This window comes from Desmodus rotundus, chromosome 2 (assembly GCF_022682495.2).
Source record: "Desmodus rotundus isolate HL8 chromosome 2, HLdesRot8A.1, whole genome shotgun sequence".
Classification (NCBI taxonomy): domain Eukaryota; kingdom Metazoa; phylum Chordata; class Mammalia; order Chiroptera; family Phyllostomidae; genus Desmodus; species Desmodus rotundus.
The window spans coordinates 131,948,990-131,973,320 of record NC_071388.1 but is presented as its reverse complement, the minus strand read 5'-3'; the positions used below and the strand labels follow the sequence as shown (position 1 = coordinate 131,973,320).

Genomic DNA, 24,331 nt, shown 5'->3' with positions numbered 1-24,331 from the left:
TTGACATTTCATTGCTAAATTACATTTCAAATATAAACTGCATTTCCCCCTGCCTCACAGATGTCTTTTAAGGCTCCTCATGAGGTGTACACCCGTGGCCTGCTGGCACTGCCCCATAATATGCTGTAAAAGATAAATTGTCCCAAAGTTAATTTACTTTCACCTCAGAATTAAAATCCCATCCATCTCTTTGATGTCTATTTATCTCCAAGTTAAAATGCTCAGTGCACCTTAAGAAGTTGTGGAGAGATTGCTTTAGCCTCATGAGCATCCAAAGCAGGTGGCACACCTCTTGTAAGCTCTTTAGAGAACTTTCTGGGTTTGAATTATTATAGAATCAGTGACTATTTAACGTTAATGGGCTTCATCTTTAGAGCACTTCAATTTCACTAATATATCATTGTAAATGATATACTGTCAATGTGAACACCATGCATTTTTATATGATTATGGTAATACACTAAGGAAATGATCCAGATAATCTACACGATTCTTGGACATGTTTCAAGCAAAGGATGAGGAGAACTTCCTGAACTAATTTATATTTATTAGATTAAAATTAGTACTAGGATTCCCTAATCAAATACTATACTTGGCAGATACAAGTTCCATAATTGAAGAAAAGTAACAATCTGGGATGATTCTGGTGCAAGATCATCCAAAGTATTTCAAAAAGTGTTTAAATACTTTTATCCATCATTATTTTCATTATGTATTCTGACATTGGTGTTATAAAATAACTATGACACATAGAATTGTTAAAGCTGATCAGAAAAGTCATTTTATAACAGGTAGAGTTTGTGAGGCCATCGTTGAGGTAAAGTAGAAACTTGATTCAATTAGTCATGTACTAATTCAGTCCCCATACCTGCTACAGAATAAAGAACAGGACATTTTTGCTTAAGTTTCAAGACTGGCTGTCAAAACTGATCAAATCCACCACATAATTGCTCAGGACTTTGCTTCACACTGCCTGGCTAAGCAAAGCATATGGTGTAGTTTTTCTCAACTCAAGGTGTTTCAAAAGGGTAGAAATACTCTTGACTTAACTTTTAGTAGTAAGGGAGCAGGAGAAACTAGGAAATGGAACATTCTGTATATAATCTTCATTGTAGAAAAAATTGGAAGTTCAATTCATATTTTCTCTGAAAACACTTTAAAAAAATTTCTTTAGTGATCCTAACTTGTTTCTTCATCAATATGACTAATAGATGGAAAATGTTCCCTTCTAGATGAATATATATACTCGCCCCTTCCCTCTTAATGTCAGGCTGCTCTTTCCTCTCACTTCCATACTCCCTTGCAGGCAAAACAGATGCGATATCTTTAGGAAGTGCTATATTGTCATAGTAACTTTTGTGGGTGTGCACACACACTACAAGCAAAGGAGGAATAAAAAGACAATCAACAGCAAACTGATTTTCTTCCTTTGTTTAAATGCCTGTTTGTTATTAACTTAGTTCTGGTTCCTTTTTGGTTCTAAATCCTTTGGTTGGATTTAGATGTCCATAGTGACCCATCTGTAAATCTACTGCGTAAATAGTTTTCCATGTAGAAAAATAAGTGAGGCTGGACCCTCAAAAACTTGGTATGAGGGAACTTCCCTTATAGCCTCAGTACTGGCTGTTTATTAAAGTATTGAAAGCTGTCGTGAAAAGATGATTTTACTTGTAGGGACATCAATAATAAAGTTAAAACAAGAATTTAATCTTTTTTTGCAAGTCTTTAAGTCTCTGGCTGGAATGTTAAAATCTCTGGACACACGTCACATCTATACAATACAATCACATAGAATCAATCTTATTGTTGGAAGTTTAATTCATTTGAAATATGTAAATTTTCATTCTTATACTCTTTGGGAACCGTCTCAACTACATTTCACCCCACAATAAGTGTTTCTGAAGTAAACATATGGAAGTTGTTCAGCATCATTAGATGGTTACTCCTGGTCAATTTCATTCTGAAATCGCCATACAAATGTGTACAAATAGCTTCAGCATGGAATTGATGGAGAAGGAAACAGGTTGTCTCTAGAATAGATTTTGCCTAAATTTTGTAATAAATTCTAAATACAACTTAAATATCCCTCAAAAAACTGGATTTTTCTTTACTTTGAAGGAAGTAAAGATTCATGGCCATTGTCTGTAGTGCCTTTTGTTTGGCTGTCTGAGAAGGGACTGTTTACTTCCTGGTGCTCTAGGCTCCATGCCTAGTGCTCCATGCATGAACTGGGTCATGCTGGAACACATGCAAACCTGTATTTATATTCTGAATACAAATTAATTGCAAATTTAAAGTTAAGTATGTGTGGATCTTCAATTTTGATTTATTAAGGATAATTTTAACAAGCTGCCCAGTCCATGAGGCAGTTACATGCATAGTATTATTAATATGCACATTCACACATGCTCCTGTCCATCTGCTTATACTTTCTTTTTTAAAAATATATTTTATTTATTTATTTTTAGAGCTGTCATGGATTATGATTTTTTAAAATCTATTTTATTTTTATTTTTAAAATATTTTTAAAATGTATTTTTAGCAGGGAAGGGAGGGAGAAAGAGAGGGAGAGAAACATCAATGTGTGGCTGCCTCTCACATGGCCCCCCCTGGGGACCTGGCCCACAACCCAGGCATGCGCCCTGACTGGGAATTGAACCAGCAACCCTTTGGTTTGCAGGCCTGCGCTCAATCCACTGAGCTATACCAGCAAGGGCTGCCTATACTTTCAACTTTGCTTCTGGTTTGGAAACTTCTGCTTTCCTTTTGGGGTTTGTCCTTCCCCATTCACCATTCATTCATTCATCTTTCACCTCACTACGTGCTTATTCTCAACTTTAAGAAGGAAACTAGAATAACTTTATGTTACCTTTGTAGTTTCCTACAAAGGTAGTCTATTGCATTTGATGCACAGTGAACACACTGTAAATAATTATTGAGTGAAAGAGTCTCTCTCTTGACCAACAGATATTGATTTTACTCACTGAAGTCAACCCTCATTTGTTTTATCTTATTTACCTTGTAACTTTTATCTGTTTCCTCGCTTTACCTCCAAATCCTGGGTGTATTTTCAAGAAGATGTACAAGCCCTAGGTGCATTGATCTAGTTGTGTACATTTTATTAATATAATATAATTTCCTTCATTTATTGAATATTTTAAATTTCAGTCCATTATTTAATGAAATAAAAAGGATATCTCCCTCATCTTTTATGATTCTATTTGTTTAAGGCTTTTCTGCCCAATAGTATATTCTAGAAAGATAGGAAAAGTTTAAATCTATCTTGTGTCTATAATTAAACAATACTAGTGAGTAGGTTCCATTAGGGACAATATTGGGAGAAAAGAGGGCAGTTAGCATATTTGGTGACTCATTAATTACCAGGCACTCTACATTTGTTACTCCATTTGATCTTGACAATGAGGTTTGAATTAAAATGCTTGCCTAGGATTACACAGTTGGAGTTTCAAACTAAGGTCTGCTCTTTATTCCTACATCAAGATATCTGCTTTTGCAGATGTTGAGTTGAGCATTTTCTTCCTAATTCTCTATGAGATAATATCTACATGATTCCCAAATAATCACTACCTTGCTCTCAATTACATACTCAATTTTCCTTTATAATGAGAAAAGTAAGATTTTTCTACTTACTTCAGGGCATTTAATGAAACTTCCCAAATAGCACTACAAGGAACCTGGGCCATTCGTTACCTTAAATAATCACAGTAAGTCTGTCTGCATCTCTCTCTTTTTTTTTCTTTTCTATTTTTTTTTTCCCCTTCCACAAGTCTCCCTGATAAATTGGATTCTGGAGCTTTGTCATTGGAATAGCAGTGGACATCCCCACACAGGAAATTTCTTAAGTCACCCAAATAATATACCTGTCTGCCATAAAAGTTTTACCATGTAGACTCAGAAAATATAGGGAACTGGAAGAAAATTTAAAAATAATTTAGTTCAATCCTTTTATTGTGCAGACGAATAACAGAGCTCAGCTAGATAAAATTATTCTTATATAACAAAAACATTATGCTGCATGCTGGAAGGTGCCGATAAAGTTTTGTGTTAGAGATGTTGGGACTGAGATCTTTGATCCATAAAGCATCTTCAGTAGGGATCTTGGTATCAAGTAATTATGCCAAGTTCTTTGTGGAAAATCCAGTAAGTTCTGACAGTGTTGCCAACCAAAAAGAGACAATGTCCTCCTTAGGGAGGTTGAATCCACTCAGAAATGCAGGTATGAAAATTCGATTTGTAGCTGAAGATAGGTTATACATTTAAGCATGGAGGTAGTGGAAATTCAAATCTTTTGTCTTCCTGTGTCTGTCATATCTCGTCTCTGCTGAACCACTGTGGTTTTCAGCAGCACAGATTAATCCTAATCAATACCAATAAATACTCTACACAGTTAAACACAGCCATCCGTGTTGTTTTTCCTTCATGAAAATATTCTGAAGATACTTTCAATTCATGTTTGCTAAAACACACACTCAAAGAAAAAAACTACTATTATTTCTCAGTCACTCAATTTTATTGAGACTAAACTATTGGCTTTGAATTGGGGAAAATTAGCAAATTATATTATGGATGCAGAAAATCATTTGATCTTCTGTCCTAATTTTTAAAAACTATTCTCTTGTGGTAAAAGCATAGATTGTTTTCTGACAAAATACAATTTAAAGCAGATTTAAATTCCATCTAATTTTAGAAAAATATAATATCTGTTTTCAATATGATGCAAATTGCCTGGCTTAAGTTTATTCTCTTACTGATGATGTATTTTCCTTAAGAAATGTTAATACTGAAATATCAAAATTATGTTAATTGTTAATGGAATTTATCCATGGGAAGCCTCTCTTTCTTTTTCAGAACAAAATAGCTTCTTAAAGGTACTTTAACCTTAATATAGCAACCAACTTTTACATCAATACAAAGAAAACCAAATAAAGCTCTTTTGGAGAGTTTATAATATTTATAGCAATGTGATTATCAGGAAAATGAAAGGGAATCAGATAATTACAAATATTTTAAAACAAAATATTAGAAAATGGCTCATGAAAACAGGAAGACACTATTCTCATCTTTACTACACATAAAGTTAGTAATAGATCCACACTTGTTTACGGATAAATTTAGCTTTCTATTAAGACAATAATTAGGTGCCTTGACCCTAAATAGAGTAACATAACAGCTCTTGTTTTATAAAAGATATACTTGATGGCTAAAGTCAATAGGTAACAAAAAGACCTAATTAAAATGAAAAAACTCAGCCTGTTTTCTGCTCTTTTAATGAAGCCTAAAAATAATGGTAAGAGTGAATTAATTTTTCTAGTCTTTAAATTCTGATTCCCCAGTCTCCTGTTGTAGTTAATGATCAGTGAAAGAGTAGGACTCTAAACATTTAGCATAAAATTAAAAAAATAAACAGAAAAGAGACAAAGGGCATAGAAAAATCTACAAAATAATTCATTCACTTATCAATAACTAAATAGTGCTTATGCTTTTGTAAGAGTAAAGAAATAAGCAATGGGATAAAACTTTGCCATTTTCCTATAGAAATAGTAGTTAGCTTTCAGAGCCTGTTTGAACCGGAAGCCTTTGTTTACGGAGTTATGTCAATTATCAACTGAATCTTCACTTAGATATTCTATTCCTGCAAGCACTGACCAGATTTATTCACATTTTGTTAGGGGACTCATTTCAGTCTGATGTTGGCATTTGTGCACCGTGGGGTTCCCAAGGAAAATTAATTGTTAATATCTGCATCCAAAACCTTTCCCCAAATAACTTTGGTGCGCAAAATAATCCATTTAAACTGCCACCATCTTCCTGGCGTGGAATACTCACTGGTATCAGATTCTTTCAGCAGAACGTGCTGTTATTGTTGATGTGTCTGCACTTGAACAGAAGTCTGTGAATCATAAAAAGAATTGAGAACCTTCTATACAGGCATTGGCAATTACTCCCTATAATGGGACAAATAATAAATATTTTAGGCTTTGCCTGTTGCATCTAACCAATTCCACTTTTTTAGGACACAAAAGCCACACTATAAATGATTATATACCTACGAGTGATTATTACTGCATTCCAATACAATTTTATTTATAAAAAGTTAATGTACCAGAATTAGTGTGCCAGTCATAACTAGCTGACCCTTTATTTATAAAACCAGTGGAGACACATTCTAAAGGATCTATATTCTTGATTAACCTTAGATGCCCTTGTTTTATAGACTATCAAAATATTATGATACAAAGTTAAAAAATAATGGAGAGAAGAAAAGGCCAATGAAAGAAGAGATAAACCATTAATAATTTTTAAATGGCATTCTTTGGCCCTCTGTCAAATATATAGCTCATATGTATATGGTTATATATAGTCTTTCTTTATAATAATGCCCTACATTATTTTAAAGTATCCAATCAAATAAGGTTATCTTTTAAAATGTTTTCTAATAAACATTTGATACCTACTGTAAGCTAGGCATATTGCTAAGGCAAGAAATAAATTCCAAATAAAAAATAAGCATGTTGAAACATGTTTATTTAATATTTGACACCTAACATATCTGTTAAGGAGATTATTTAATATTAACAGCAAGTAGGAAAGCAGATTTCTCAATTCTAGCCAATTTAACAGATTAATTTATTCTGCTTACTCATATTTAAATAATATAGGGTTTCATCATCCCCATGATTCATTAAACTCTAAATGAAATGCTCATGGTAGAGTTCCACATATAAAAGCTTAAAATGTTAATGAACTAAAAGTAGTGCTTTATTTGTTTCACAGTTTTCATTTCAATATTTTAACTTCCTGGGAGATTTAGTATGCTGAATTTGAACTTTGTTACAATATATTTTTGAGTGTCTACATGTCTATGTGTTTTTAACATTAAAAACATTTTTTGTGCTAATATAATTGAATTTGTGCTTAGGTATCAACATGCTATTTTCCATTTCCTTTTTATCAACTTCTATAACTTACCCAGAGAGTAAATATTTAAAATTTGAAATATCTCTGTTTTATTATTGAATTTGTCATTAAGTCCCATGTACTTATAAATGGTTTTGATAGTCCCATAAAACATTTTAATCAGGATAATCCCTGGTAAGGGCAGCATATGGGGATAAAAGTTGTTTGAATAAATTATAAAAACCCCAAAACGCATGCCATTGTTCATGTGTTGAGATGAGAAGAAGGGAGGGGCAGTGAGAACAATAACCAAGAGATATGACATCTAAAATCTAAATGACCTGTGAGTACTTGGAGTTCCAATGGCACTAGTTGATTTGAGAAGGAGGCCCCAGGCTTGACTCCTTTGTCAATTCACAGCTGAGATTACATACCATTAGGTAGGCCGCAGCCCCTGGGGAGTCCCTTCCACATCCCATGGAGAAGAGCAGGACAATACACCCCCACTCACCCAACATAGCCTTTAGCTGGGCAGCTCAAGGGCTAAGGTAGGTTTTAATAAGGACCCCTCTCCTAAGGATTTTTAGAAACCAGGGATACTCTAACTTCCTTCTGGGAATGTTAAGGGTCTCAGAGAGAAGTGGGCCAACATTGTATGCATACCTTTTTGGTAAATGAAATAACCATTGATGTGCTGCCAAACTGATTCCCAGTAGTTTCAGGACAGGAGAAGAACGTCTAGAAATCTAAAACAAACAGCTGCCATCGGTGCAGGAGTTACTGGTACATAGCGATTCATTAAAAAGCTAGGGACGGGGCATGGACTGACACATGATGATTACAGGGAATGCATGGAGCTTTGTGCACTTGCCATACACAGTGCTTTTTACTTTTCAAAGCATTTTATGATGAATGATAAGTTAAAGTATAAACTCCACTGAAACAAATTTTAGAAGTATTTTACCCTATATTCGTTTTACAATTTAAATAATTCATTATATTTGCAGTATCATTATGAGTTATTTTCTCAAAGGGCTTTCACATTCCTTATAAAACACAATATATTCTGACTATTAAAAAACAGAGTATAAGTTTAATTTTTGCAATCCTGATTTTCACAGTTTTGAACTTTAGGATAAAAAAATCTGTCCTTGTACACTTGCTAGTCTTTTAACTGCAAATATTTAATCCCAATGAATTCATTTAAATATAGAGATAGATTTCACCATTGGTTTTCCTCCAGGGCTCTGTGTTCATTTATTTATTAGATCCCCCAAATTGTATGCTTGATTTAAATAGCTTCAGGGCAAAAATACAATAATATTGCATTAGTTTAAAATATAACCAGCATCAGCAACATGAAAACATAACAGTAAAACAGCATGAGCACATACATATAAACATAGTTATCATTTTAACACTCTACTGGGACAAGCCGTGTTATAAAAACAGATTGTGTGCCAAGCCCTGAAGCTTAAGCAGCTGGGGCTCTGGGGAACCACACAAGCCTGGAACCCAAGTTGGAATGGTCATCACAGGCTCCTCAGAGAAATGCAACTTGTCATCCAGGGGAAAATCAACACCTGTTAACAAAAGCCAATTTCATTTGGCAAAGTTAACAGGAAAAAAACTCCTTAATGTTTTTCTGTTTTCTGGCAAAGGAGGACAACATTTCTAAACAGTAATACATACCCAGACCTAACAGATATTAAGAAATAGGTTTAGGGTATTTTTAATTTATTGTGATGGGGTGGAATGAAAAGATGGAAGGGAAGAAATATCAAAGTATATGTGTGTGATAGTCTACCTGACTTTAGTGTATACCTGGAGAGTTCAAGTGAATGGAATAGATGCTTATATGTAAAACCCCTTATAAATATAAGGAATCTTAGAGATTATGTTCCCTATTTATGGTTTAAATACTCCCAAAGTGATCTATATACACTACAGACCTGAGTATATCAGAATCTCACTGAAGGCCTTTCTGGACTCCCAAACCATTTATCATAGCATGCAAGGTGACTCAAGGTCCAGCCATTCTCCAAGTTTTAGTTTTCCCCTTATCCTCTCTTCCCATCATATGCTGCAGAAAAGTGTACAAATGCTATTGACTTTGTTCATAAGAATTCCTCATCCAAAATCCCCATGTCCAGGTTAGTTTTTCCCTGTGCATGTTCTCGGGGTGCTCTCTCCTACCAAAGCACTTAGAACATTGCTTTGTAACTGAGCACATCACGTACTTCCCTTTATACCCACTATTTTATGATCTTTTCAAAAGGCAAACACTATACCTTTTAATTTACTCCTGGATTCCAGCAAAAGCCATTTCCTACTTCCACTCAATTGTCATGATCTTTATTTTTTAAATAATAACCATTGACAACATTTAATAATATATATTAAAATATAGCATTACTCTTGTGTTTCAAAATCTTCTATAGACAAGTACCTGTTGAACTCATTTTTCCATACGTGTTGATAGAGGCCTACAAGATCCAGCCCCTGCCTACTCTCAGATCTCTTTTTATTCATGCAGCATCATTCACTGCCTCCTCTTTCTGTAAAAACAGGCATTTTCCCTCTGCCTACTCTGTCTCTACCTTAACTTGCATGGTTGATTCTTCTCCTTCATTGTGTTCTCACCTCAGGCATCCCCTTCTCAGAGAGACTTCTCTACTCACCCTTGTCAATGTGCCCCCGATACACAAGTCACTTCTTATGGTAGTCATCAAGGACATTCCCAAAATACTTACATTTCCTCCATTTTCTTGGAACACAACATTGTCCTTCCTAGAAGTCTGTGGTTCAGTGGAGCCAACATGGGGGGCCCCACCCAACGTGGCCAGATTTAGGCAATGAACTGTGATCAGAGGTGATGTATGTTCCTTCCTCTGTAGCAGTCCTCTGATCAATTTTCTTTTTAGCATTTACTGCTTTTGGGACTAACCTGGCTGGTGTGCTTCTATAATCATGTATGAAATGACCACATGCTTCTTTTTCCCCTTGGCTATGTTCTGTGAGGACAGTAAAGTCTCTCTCTTATTCACTGTTCTGTACTAGTACTTGGAAAAACGCTTGGCACATTGCGATACATGTTTGTTTAAAGAGCAAATGAAGGCATCTCTGAGGCCATTATACTCTTTTTAAAGATTCTGGAATGAATTTGGTATCTCTTTGATACTAAATAGATGTGTAATTATGGGTAACATTACTTAACTTTTCTGATTCCTGAGATTTTTCTTCTTTTCCTGGTTTGCAACCAATAGAGAAAAACAATCCCAAAGAGGGTGGACTGCCTCATGAAACTTGCAATTTATTGAGATTTTTTTCCTTAAAAAACAAATTTTACCTTTACCTTACAATATTACAACAGAATAAAATAAATATTACATATCATTAGAAAAGAAATAAGCCAAATAGCAGTACTTTTACTATAAAAGTAAATGAGTATATAGGTACTTTTGATTTTTACATGCATTTTTTTTCTTCACTCTTGAGCCTCTGCATGAGAAAGGCCTTACAAGAAGGTAATAATAGTACTGTGGTAGAGAAAGTAGGCTCTGAACTTTAATTATTTCAGCTCAAATCTCATCTCTACTACTTGTCATCAATATAACTAGAGTCAATTGTTTTGTAAAAGAATGAAATATTAACATTTGCAACGGCATGGATGGACCTGGACATTTTTATGCTAAGTGAAATAAGTCAGCCAGAGAAAGACAAATGCCATGTTATTTCATTTCACTTATATGTGGAATCTAAAGAACAATATGAATGAACAAATGAAACAGAAACAGACTCATAGAAACACAGTAGAGAGTGACGATTGCCAGAGAGGAGGAAAGGACTTATGAAAACAGTGAGAGGGTTGAGAAGTACAGATTGGTGGTAACAAAACAGTCACAGGGATGTAAAGCACGACATAGGGAATATAGTCAATAATATTGTAATAACTATGAATGGTGCCGGGTGGGTAGGAAATGCCAGGGGGAACATGTTGTAAAGTATGTGATTGTCTAACCTCTATACCGTATACCTGAAACTCATATAAAATAATATTTAATGTAAATGTAATTGAAAATATTAAAGACATTTTTATAAGACTATTTGGACATTTACAGAAAATAATTGTTTGGTAATTTCTGTTTTTGTGAAATAGGAGGAGGTCAATAAGCAGTTTTGTTTATTTATTTTTAATCAAGCTCAATAGGAGCAGATGGGTGACTTCTTTTCACTGGGTTTTAATCCAATCTAATTAATTTGAAACATAAGCAAAATAGGACACAATGTACATGAAATGGTGATAAAGAAAGAAGTGGGAAATTTGTCTTGGCTTTCTCTTGGAGTCTACCATAAAAGTCAAGGAAAATCTCTGAATCCCTTCCACAGGAAGAAAAAGTGTGAATCAGCACAAAGTACCATGTATAGTTTTTATGTTTTATAAATCCATAAAACTTACCCATGGATTTCTTGAATCTACAGGCACTGGGACAAAAACCTAATCCTAGAGAGTTTTTTTAAATAAAGTAAGTCTTTAAAAAATATGGATATTAATAGACAAAGCATAAACAGTAAGGCAATCTAGGTTGTGAAGAATAATATAACCGAGACCCAGAAGAATATAATTCCTGACTTGTGTGAGTGTTACAAAGAGGAGAATTGTCTTACCATTTAGTTTGGAATGTTTTTAATGATATATTGTATTTCTTTCCTCAGATTATACCCTCATTTTAAAACTATTGCAATTGGACTGTTTATGCTGCCCCCTAGTATGAAATAGAGGTTTAGACATGGTTAAATTAAAGAGAAAAGAAAAAAAATCACAGATAGATAAACCAAACAAAGCAAACAGAATGCAAATATAATTTTAACACATCCCAGACAATAACAGCATATTCTCTCCCTTTACAGTTGCTGTCTCGATCTGTGTGACCACAACTTATTTATGGCTATAAATAACATCGAGCTAAAACAAAACAATACAAAAACAAAAACAAACAAAAAACCTTAGTACTTAAACTGTATAGTTGCCATACTACTGAATCAAGAGAAGCAACTCTTTCTCCAAAACAACAATTTATCTTTTGCAAGTCTCTTTTTGAATCACGTTAATCTATCTAGATTTCTGAGTTTACATATTCTTCCTCTTAAGAATTTCCTATTATATCATTGAGTTAATGATTGAGCAACATGATTTAAAAAAAAACTAGGTCTTTGAAACCAAATCCAAAATATATTTAAAAGACTCAAAATATTACTCTTACTATAATTAGGTAAACATGGAATTTCTTCCAATTTATTGACATTTTTGAGGTAACATGGTTCCTAAAGAAATAAAGATGGGTAGAAGAATGGCCATTGATATAAAATTTAATGTATATGCTATTTAATTTTATGTAAGCCAATAAAATGTTTTCCAAATTAGATAATTTTAGATGTACAATATATTTCTTTTCAAAATTTCCTTGCTTATCACTGTTCTGTTTATTCATTTACTCAGCCTTCTAATTATTTCCAGAAATAAGTTAATCTATAACCTGGAAACCTTAGAGGTTATAAAGAGGAAAGATTTAAACAAAGGTAGAATACAGACTAGTAATACAAATAAATCTGAGGGTGAGATTGGTCAAACAAATACATATCATGAAAATTGATCCATAAACTTGGCTCTAAATTCTAAGAAACAATTGCAAAGAGAGAAACATGATGAGTTTGAGTTATTCACAAATATCCATAACATGACTCATAATGAAGATAAACTAGTTTTTACAAGAGAATAAAATTAGTATCATTATTGAAGCAAGAGTGAACTAAAAATATTCCACAGCTTTCCAGAAGTAATTCCAAACAAAAGAAAATGTAGTGAGCAGTTTCCCTACTGCCCACCGTGCCCGCCGAGGGGGATAAAGCACTAGAAACAGGCATCCTTTTCTTTTCATTTTGACAGGGAGCTGTTCATACAATTTAGTCTAATCCCATGTAAGCAAGTAGCATTGTTACTTTGCAAGGATGCTAGCCCAATAATCTTCTTACTTTTCAAGGAACTGGAAAAGCTAGATCTTTAAAGAAAGTTTTCAGATTTTTAAAAGGTTAAGAGTATACTTGCCAAATTGAATATATTGAGGGACAGATTCAATATGTAAGCTATCAGTCTTCTCTCTGATTTTAGAAATGGTAGGAAAAAAAGTCAATAGACTCCATTTGCATTGCTCGTGGTTTGAAACCACTGAGTGCAAGTACCTGAATTACAATTTTATATGTTGTTGGTTGAGCTCCTGCTACAGGTTATAAAATTCAGCTGAGCTGTGGTTTGCTTTGTTTTGTTTCCAAGGAAGGTTAAATAGGAAAAAGAACCAAAGACCATTGCCTGCTGCATGGGAGTTGGCTTCTTCACCATAAAATTACTCAGAAAGCTGATAGGCCTTGGAACTTCATTTGAATTTTCTCCTTTCTTTTTCCTGAACACTGAAATCACATAGGATTTTCAAGTTACCTTTTAAAAGATCCTAGACTTGAAGGCCTCACAATATCTTTTTATATGTTTTTTAATTACAGTTTACAGTCAGTATTATTTTGTATTGGTTTCAAGTGTACAGCATAGTAGTTAGACAATCATACACTTTACAAAGTGTCCTCCCTAATATTTTCAGTACCCACTAGGCACCATGCACAGTTATTACAATGTTACTGCCTATACTTTCTGTGCTGTCCTTTATATCCCGATGACTATTTTGTAAAACGAAACCAGCCCCAACACTTTTTAGCATGGCAGTGGTTAAGCCTTACTGTTAAATAAGTCACTCCCTAGAGACCAAATTAAATATAGTGGGAAGTTGCTATATCACATTCCTCATGTATCTTCCAAATGTACATAATCTACCATCTCTCCTGATTATGTGTAGACACTCATTTTGTTTAATCAAGAGTCTGCCAAAGTCAAAATTAATTTGGATGACTAAGAAAGTAGAAAAAAAATGTCTCTGGTATTGCAAGCAAGTTCAAAGCCAGCCTAAACTCAGTGACTCCTCTGGAAATTTGGTGGGATTATTGTGTGTTCTTAACAGTAGTTACTTTTGGAAGTTAGTTCTATAGGTTTGCTGTTAATTTGAACTCCTATTTTCTACCAACAGATTTACACATGCTTCTTCTTGCTTCAGCGAAGATACTTTATTTTTCTTTTTCATTTTTTTAAAAATTTCATCATTACTTGCTAGGAATGCTTGGGAAGTAGAGTCCAGAGCCAAGTCAATTTTGAGACCCTTTATAATATTGTATTGACTGATATATTATAGATGTTAAACATCTTCAAATTAAAAAAAAAGTCAGGAATCAAACTATATTTGTTATATTAAAGCTTTGGTATATAAAAATATATACTAAGGTCTTTATTTTACAACAGAATTTAGAGATGCTGATTACTATATCTCACAATACTATATGTTAATAAAAATTTAATCTCATGCAGATACAATAAAATTATTCAATTGTACTATGCAACATTTATATATCCAACATTTTTATTATCCTTATTCTTACTAGCTTATGCTAACCTGAATGTTTTAACCTATAATTTTAGACATCGTGTTTTGAGCATTGGAATTATATGGGCACTTTATGTATGACTAGTTGATATATTGACTTCAAATGTGTAGCACCTCATTAAATTCTTATGTGTCTGTTGTGATTTTAGATTTGAAATCTTACATCCTAAAAAAAAATATTGTGTTTATTGAGGCCATTTGTCTGCTTGTTTTTCAAATTTTTGGATGTGATTCTTTAAAGATTTTATTAGCCAGAACATATTTATTATTTATTTAGTTACCTCATAACAGTTATTAAAAAATTACCTAGAGACGTGTGAGAAGATGACCCAAAGCCAGCATTTATAGTAGAATGCAAACCTCTCTTATGTACCAAAGAGAAAAGCCCTTCAAAGGTCTCATTTGTAAGAGGTTAATTAAAATCACAGCAGTATATTTACACATTACTCTACTTGCTCTTAACCTTTTTCCTAATGTATGTGGCACTTGGAGAATTTCTGTGAGAGAAAAAAAATTATTTTTTCTAATTATTCATATTTCTAAAATAAATTTGAAAACACTAGGGCTTATTATAGCTATTAAACAACTTCTTAATAAAAATAAAAAGTAACATATAAAAAATAAATATATATTCTCTTTACCATCATTATAATGCCTAAAGAAAGAAAAAAATTATCAAGTACAATTATAATTTCTCTCCTGTCTTCTCCCCTCTACCTCTCTTTTTCTCATTTCTACTTAAGAGATCCGTGCTCCTGCTGGTTGTTATGGACACGAATTTCAGTGCCATCCGGATGGAAATTGTATTCCTGATCTGTGGCGCTGTGATGGGGAAAAAGACTGTGAAGATGGTAGTGATGAAAAAGGCTGCAATGGTACCTTGCGACTGTGTGATCACAAAACCAAGTTCTCCTGTAGGAGTACAGGTAAGCAGAGCACTGGGTTCAGCATTGACGTTGGGCTTCTTGGATGTAGAATCCTTCTAGCCCATCCTCAATCCATGTCTCACATTTGTAAAATGCATTCTTGTATTTCGTCTAAGAGATGTGCTCACATTCTACATGTAACAGCAAACACTAACATTTTTTGTCTGTCAGAGCTCTAAGAATGTTCTCTGCATGAACTTATTTCATTATGCCAATTCACAACGAGAAAACTGAGGCCCAGAGAAGATTTTAACTTTCTCAAGTTGAAAAAGTCAAAAGAAATTTTAACCTGCTTGTTCACATAAAAAGCATGGCAGAGTTGGGATTTTAAACCAGGCAATCTGCATTCAGATGCCATAATTTCAGTGTCCAGTAAGAGATCCACAGCTAAACCCAGGGACAGCCTTCCTCTTCCCTTAATAAATTCTCACCATAAAATTTAGCAAAGATGACAGGACAGAAAAGACAAAATTATATACATTTATTTTCAACTAGTTTTCTACGTGTTATTATGCTGTTGTTGTATTCCGTTAAGATGAAGTGATGACTTTCGTTCAAACCATTGACTTCTTTTGAAAGAGTTGCTAAGGCTTTTATTCCTTCCTTTTATGGAGCTATTCTATTATTATGACTTTTCCATTATACCTCTTAAAATAATAGGTTTACCTGACATGATAAACTAACTTACTTCCCTCTCTAATGCAGATGATGAGTAGAAGAATAGAGAAAAATGGACTTCAAATAACTATTGTGGTATAATTAATGAAATGATTAATATAATCAAAATAACCCATGGCAATGTTTTTTGTAGATTTCAGGATTATTTGTAAAAATTCTCTGAAATATTTAATGTAAAATTGCTTTTGAGTTACTTAATTATAAGCTATTAGTAATTTATTCTGCTCCCTATTAAGTATTTGAAGCAAAAGGTAAAACTGAAGTAATCATAGCTGTAATAAAGCACTCTGGAAAGCACATGATCCAGGGGCATTTAAAATTATAAAATGATCATGTTTCTTTTCTTTTTTTATAGTTTATTTTTATTGTATTTTTTCTGTTACCATTTATCCCACCTATACCATCTCCACCTCCGCCCACTATCCCCACCACCCTCCCCCCACCTGCAGTCACCACACTGTTGTCCTATCCATGAGTCCTTTTCCTTTTTTGCTTTTCCTCTCCACTCTCCATACCCCTCCCCCCTAGAGCTGTCAGCCTGCTCTCCATCTATCAGCCTGTCTCTATTTTGCCTGTCAGTTTAGTTTGTTCATTAGATTCCACATATGAATGAAATCATGGTATTTGTCTTTCTCTGACTAGCTTATTTCACTTAGTATAATGAAAAAACATTATGCTAAGTGTTTCTACTCTTAAATATATCTTCTGGTCACAATGAAGCACTCAAATAAATAAAGAAATAATGTAAGCTAACATGGACATAGATTAATAAATATTCCTGAGACCCATTCCTAGTGAGTAAGATGTGCTTCCAAAGTAGATATTTTTCCAGCACTATATTTCACAATTTTGTGACTCTTTCAGTTGTTAAATGAAGAATCTTAGTTTAGGTTTATTGCTTAGGAGGATTTGACTTTAAGCTTAGAAATTATCTTTTGGAACACATATTGAGAATAGATGAATAAGATTAAATTAATGCATATTTGACTGAATAAATATGTTTTTATTTAATAAGCTAATTTTAGTGTTAATAAGTCAATCATTTGACTAAGGTTAATGCTATTCTGAGCATATATAGTGCATACTTTTTCCTCATGTTGCTTCTGGCACTTGCTTGATTGGGCTAATGTTGCAATATATCAGATAAAAGTTTTTAACAATATATAGGAACTGGCAAGACTATAGTAAAGCAAAATATAAACTGATATGGAAAATACTAAGCTAAAAATAAGTGACTATGTTATCAATATTTAACAAATTTAGGGCTGATATATAAAACCAGGCAGAAATTTCTTCATGAAGAAATTATAAACAACCTCATAACAAAGTACTAAAAGCTGTATGTTAATAAAAACTGGTTTGACCATTCTGTGACAGATAATATGTAGGAAGAAACAAATAATAAATAACAGGGTTAAAGTTAATAAAAAATTTCAAGTGCTTATAATTTATTTTATGTGTGTATGCTGATATTTTACAATGAATTCATGAAACAGCTTCCTCTGAATATGTCTCAGCTTTAAAAAATCTGAAATATGAAGAGGATGGCTGATATAAGAGGGAGGAAAAAACTTTCTCTTCTACTCAGATTCATTGGCTGAGGCTCTATAAATTAGACTCACAAAAGACATATTAACAAGAAAAAACCCAGAAGTTTATTAACACATGTGTTATGCATGTAAGTGGGAGAACTCAACAATGAACCTCTCCAAAGGGTGGTTAGAACTTGCACTTACTTAGTATCTTAGCAAAGAAGAGTGAATTTATAGAGAAGTGACAACACAAAGGAAAATGCCTTTGAGTTGCTAGGGAAAGCACTGTGGGAAGGTAAATATATAATAAAACTGATGCAAGATAAGGACTGGTTAATAATGTTTATGCAGGTTCATCTCAGCACTTGACTTTCCATCTTCTTCATGGCTATAAAACTTCACTGGGAAAGAGATTTACAGCACTCCTCGTTCTTCAGAAGTTCAAGCTTTTAGACACGGGAAGCTTTGGGAAGGCTTCTTACTTGAAGCATAAATTAGAGTAATTTTTATGCTTAAAGTAGCATTTTGGGGATACAGTATTTTGATCCCATCTACTGGCTATCTTTGGAAAATTGGGTTCTGAGAGAATTTAAGATTTAGATTATCCACTTAATAATGCTGTTACTAAAACGTCAGATGTTTGCAAACATCATCTTGTAAACCATGATGTTAACCATCTGCTTCTAATTTAATCTATAGTTTAAGTATAGTGAACCATGGTTTATCAAACTATGCAAGAGCTCATAATTTACATTTAGCATGCATATTTATGTTAGACCTTTATGAGTATTACAGTCATTAAAATGAACTACAAATAGAAGCATTGGATTAAAAACATGTGCACATCTATAATCTCTTTGATATTTAAAATTTTACTATAATTAAATTCTCACTGTATAAGTTAAAAGAGCTTTCATCTACCCAAGAAGTTGAATCAGAGTTCATATTTATTTTCAAAGATTTCTAAATGCTAACTTGAGTATTTAAAAGTTTTCAATGTAATCAACTTGTATTTGATGTTTAAAGTAGTTTTTCTTTTATACATAACTTTCCATCTTATTAGTGCTAAAATATACACACACACTAATGTTTTTTATTGCTATGAAGAAATGAATGGGAACTAAATTAAGTTAAAGTACAATAAAACCGTTATCATTTAACAACTTCCACTGTCAAGGAATATGTCTTTGATCAAGAATTACATTTCCCGACTTCCGGTCTCTCACAATTCAGAGAAGCAGATTGCAGTTACATTATAGCTGGTGTATCAGGGGACAAAATCTCAAATCCACCCCTCATGGAAAAGAAATTCAGAAATGCCACTCTTCAGATGGGAAAATGAAAAACAACATTAAGTAGTACATAGCGATAGAAAGGTTATGGGATAAGTAACTCCACAGCTGTTGATAGGCATGCAAATGTGACCCATCCTGCCCATGTCTAGAAATGTATTTAAAGAAAAGCAGGAGTATATAAAAATATATGAACAAAGAATTTTAATACGGTATTTTTTACTAACATAAAACTAGAAATAATGTATTGTCCATCAACAGGGGAATGAATAATTTCAGGTCATTCACACAATAAACTACTTCAATGCCATTAATATTTAGGAAAGAAATTCATATGAAGACATAATTTTTTTTTAATTTTAATTTTTTATTGTTATTCAATTACAGTTGTGTGCCTTTTCTCCCCATCCCTCCACCCCATTCCAGCTAAACCCCCCTCCCTCCCCCACCTCCAACCCCCCCTTGATTTTGTCCATGTGTCCTTTATATTAGTTCCTGTAATCCCCTCTCCTCACTGTCCCCTCCCCACTCCCCACTGACCATTGTTAGATTGTTCTTAACTTCAATGTCTCTGGTTATATTTTGTTTGCTTTTTTCTTCTATTGATTATGTTCCAGTTAAAGGTGAGATCATATGGTATTTGTCCCTCACCGCCTGGCTTTTTTCACTTAGCATAATGCTCTCCAGTTCCATCCATGCTGTTGCAAAAGGTATAAGCTCCTTCTTTCTCTCTGCTGCGTAGAATTCCAGTGTGTAAATATACCATAGTTTTTGGATCCACTTGTTTGCTGATGGACACTTCGGTTGCTTCCAGTACTTGGCTATTGTAAATTGTGCTGCTATGAACATTGGGGTGCACAGGTTCTTTTGGACTGGTGTTTCAGGGTTCTTAGGGTATAATCCCAGCAGTGGAATTGCTGGGTCAAAGGGCAGTTCCATTTTTAGTTTTCTGAGGAAATTCCATACTGTATTCCACAGTGGCCTCACCAGTCTGCATTCCCACCAACGGTGCACTAGGGTTCCCTTTTCTCCGCATCCTCTCCAACATTTGTTTGTGGATTTGTTTATGCTGGCCACTCTGACTGGTGTGAGATGGTACCTCATTGTGGTTTTAATTTGCATCTCTCTGATGGCTAGTGATGCTGAGCATTTTTTCATATGTCTCTGGGCCCTCTGTATGTCTTCCTTGGAGAAGTGTCTGTTCAAGTCCTTTGCCCATTTTTTAATTGGGTTGTTTATCTTCCTGGAGTGGAGTCGTGTGAGTTCTTTATATATTTTGGAGATCAGGCCCTTGTCTGAGGTATCATTAGCAAATATGTTTTCCCATACTGTTGGTTCTCTTTGTAATTTGGTGCTGTTTTCTTTAGCCATGCAGAAGCTTTTTATTTTGATGAGGTCCCATTTGTTTATTCTTTCCTTTATGTCCCTTGCTTTAGGGGACATGTCTGTGAGGATGTTGCTGCATGGAATGTCTGAGATTTTCCTGCCAATGTTTTCCTCTAGGACTTCGATGGTGTTATGACTTATATTTAGGTCTTTTACCCATCTTGAGTTTATTTTTGTGTATGGCTTAAGTTTGGTGATCGAGTTTCATTTTTTTGCACGTAGCTGTCCAGATCTCCCAACGCCATTTGTTGAAGAGGCTATTTTTGCTCCATTTTATGCTCCTGCCTCCTTTGTCAAATATTAATTGACTGGAAAGACTTGAGTTTATTTCTGGGCTCTCTATTCTGTTCCATTGGTCTATGTGCCTGTTTTTATGCCAGTACCAGGCTGTTTTGATTACAGTGGCCTTGTAATACAGTTTGATATCAGGTATTGTGATCCCTCCTGCTTTGTTCTTCTTCCTCAAAATTGCTGCAGGTCTTCGGCATCATTTATGGTTCCATATAAATTTCTGAAATGTTTGTTCTATATATGTGAAATATGGCATGGGTACTCTAATAGGGATTGCATTGAATCTATAAATTGCTTTGGGTAGTATGGCCATTTTGATGATGTTAATTCTTTCAATCCATGAGCATGGTACATGCTTCCATTTGTTTGTGTCTTCCTTAATTTCTTTCTTCAGTGTTGTGTAGTTTTCTGAGTACAGGTCTTTTATCTCCTTGCTTAGGTTTATTCCTAGGTACTTTATTTTTCTTGTTGCTATATCAAATGGGATTTTTTTCCTGATTTCTGTTTCTGCAGTTTCATTGTTGGTGTACAGGAATGCCTTTGATTTCTGGGTATTGACTTTGTATCCATCTGTTTTGCCAAATTCATTTATTACGTAGAGTAGTTTTTTGGTGGAGTGTATAGGGTTTTCCATGTACACTATCATGTCTGCAAACAGTGACAGTTTCATTTCCTCCTTTCCAATTTGGATGCCTTTTATTGCTTTTTCTTGTCTGATTGCTGTGGCTAGGACTTCCAATACTATGTTGAATAGGAGTGGTGAGAGAGGGCATCCTTGTCTTGTTCCTGATCTTAGTGGGAAAGCTCTAAGTTTTTGTCCATTGAGTATGATGTTGGCTGTAGGTCTCTCATATATGGCCTTTATTATGTTGAGGAATGCTTCCTTTATTCCCACTTTGTTGAGTGTTTTTATCAGAAATGGGTGCTGTATCTTATCAAATGCTTTTTCTGCATCTATTGATATGATCATGTGATTTTTGTCTTTGCAGTTATTGATGTGATGTATTATGTTTATTGATTTGCGAATATTGTACCATCCTTGCATCCCTGGGATGAATCCCACTTGGTCATGGTGGATGATCTTTTTAACGTATTGCTGGATGCGGTTTGCTAATATTTTGTTGAGAATTTTAACGTTTATGTTCATCAGCGATATTGGCCTGAAGTTTTCTTTCTTCGTTGTGTCTTTATCTGGTTTTGGGACTAGGATGATGCTGCCTTCATAAAAAGAGTTTGGGAGTCTTCCATCATTTTGGATTTTTTTGAATAGTCTGTGAAGGATAGGGGTTAGCTCTTCCTTAAATGCTATGTAGAAATCTCCTGTGAAACCATCTGGTCCAGGGCTTTTGTGTGTTGGGAGTTGATGACTGCTTCAATTTTGTCTGCTGCTATTGGTCTTTTCAGGTTTTTTGCTTCTTCATTCAGTTTTGGAAGATTATATTTTTCTAGAAATGTGTCCATTTCATCTAGGTTTTCAAATTTCTTAGCATACAGTTCTTCGTAATAATTTCTTACAATCCTTTGTATTTCTGTGGTATCAGTTGTGATCTCTCCTCTTTCATTTCTAATTGTGTTTATTTGGATCCTCTCTCTTTTCTTCTTGATGAGCCTACTTAAAGGCTTGTCAATTTTGTTTATCTTTTCAAAGAACCAGCTCCTGGATTCATTGATTCTTAGAATTGTGCTTTTAGTCTCTGTCATTTAACTCTGCTCTGATCTTGGTTATTTCCTTCCTTCTGCTTGCTCTGGGCTGTCTTTGTTGTTGTTCCTCAAGTTCTTGTAGGCATAGGGTTAGGTTGTTTATTTGAAATGTTTCTATCTTCTTAAGGTAGGAACATTGCTATGAACTTCCCTCTCAGGACTGCCTTTGCTGTGTCCCATAGGTTTTGGGTTGTTGTCACTTCATTTTCATTTGTTTCCAGAAAGTTTTTGATTTCTTCCCTAATCTCGTTCTTGACCCATTCATTGTTTAATAGCATGCTATTCAGTCTCCATGATTTTGAGTATTTGGGGTTTTTTCCTTTGGGGTAGGTTTCTAGTTTCAGTCCCTTGTGGTCAGAGAAAATGCTTGATATGATTTCAATTTTCTTGAATTTGTTGAGGCTTGCTTTGTGTCCTATCATGTGTTCTATCTTTGAAAAAGTTCCATGTACACTTGAAAAGAATGTGTATTTTGCTTCTTTGGGATGAAAAGCTCTCTATATATCAGTTAAGTCCATTTCCTCTAGGGTATTGTTAAGTGACACAGTATCTTTGTTGATATTTTGTTTGGAAGACCTGTCCATTTTTGACAGTGGGGTGTTAAAGTCCCCTACTGTAATTGTGTTTCTGTCAATATCTTTCTTGAAGTCCTCCAAGATTTTCTTTATGTATTTGGGTGCTCCTATGTTGGGTGCATATATATTTACAATGTTTATGTCTTCTTGGTGGATTCTTCCTTTGAGCATTATGAAGTGACCTTCTGGGTCTCTCTTTATGGCCCTTCATTTGAAGTCTATTTTGTTTGATATGAATATTGCTACCCCTGCTTTTTTTTTCCTGTCCATTTGCTTGGAAAATTTGTTTCCAGCCCTTCACTTTCAGTCTGTTTAGGTCTTTTATCCTGAGGTGGGTCTTTTGTAGGCAGCATATGTGTGGATCATGTTTTCTTATCCATTCAGCTATTCTATGTCTTTTGATTGGAGCATTTAATCCATTTACGTTTAAGGTTATTATTGATAGGTAGTTATTCATTGCCATTTTTTCCTACCTGTGTTCCTCTGTCTTTCTCTTTTCCTTCCTTTCCTTAAAGCAGTCCCTTTAGCATCTCTTGCAGAGCTGGTTTGGTGGAAGTGTATTCTTTTAGACTTCTTTTGTCTGGGAAACTCTTTATTTGGCCGTCTATCTTGATTGAGAGCCTTGCTGGGTAAAGGAGTCTTGGTTCCAGGCCTCTGGTTCTCATTACTTGGAATATTTTTTGCCATTCTCTTCTGGCTTGGAGCGTTTCCATTGAGAAGTCAGTTGCTAATCTTATTGGGGCTCCCTTGTATGTTACTTCCTTTTTCTCCCTTGCTGCCTTTAAGATCCTCTCTTTGTCTTGGAAATTTGCCATTTTAATTATGATGTGTCTTGCAGTGGGTCTCTTTGGGTTCCTCTTGCTTGGGACTCTCTGTGTTTCCTGGATTTGGGTGACTTTTTCTCTCCTCAGATTAGGGAAATTTTCCATCATTACTTTTTCAAACAGGTTTTCTATCCCTTGCTCTTCTTCTTCTCTTTCTGGTATTCCTATTATATGGATATTGTTATGTTTCATGTTGTCCTGCATTTCCCTTAATCTCTCTTCATTCTTTCTGAGCCTCTTTTCCTTTTCTTGCTCTTTCTGGGTGTTTTTTTCTACTTTATCCTCCAGCTCGCTGATCTGATCTTCTGCTTCATCAAGTTTGCTTTTCATTCCTTCTACTGTGTTCTTCAATTCAGAAATTGTATTCTTCATTTCCTCTTGGCCCTTGTTGATAGTTTCTATTTCCTTTTTCATGTTGATATAGTTTGCAGTGAGTTCATTGTAGTTTCCCTGTAGTTTCTGGTAGTTCTCTTTGAGGTCAGTGAGCTTCCTGATAACCATTGCTTTGAACTCAGTATCTGATAGTTGAATTGCCTCTTTTTCAGTTAGCATTCTTTCTGAGGCTTCCTCCTGTCCTTTGATTTGGGGATTGTTTCTTTGTCTTCCCATTGTTTGTGAGACTCTTCTTGTTAGCCTCTGCTTCTTAAATTGATATATTCTGACTCCC

General features: G+C 34.4%; 1 protein-coding gene across 1 annotated transcript in view; it reads left to right on the top strand.

The window, feature by feature from the left end:
* LRP1B (LDL receptor related protein 1B) overlaps positions 1-24,331 on the top strand; it is a 1,720,016-nt gene that overhangs the window by 1,092,398 nt on the left and 603,287 nt on the right. Inside the window, exons 22-23 of the mRNA XM_053919407.2 lie at positions 10,203-10,205; positions 15,203-15,385. Coding sequence (XP_053775382.1) covers positions 10,203-10,205; positions 15,203-15,385 — 186 coding nt within the window. The remainder of the gene's footprint in view (positions 1-10,202; positions 10,206-15,202; positions 15,386-24,331) is intronic.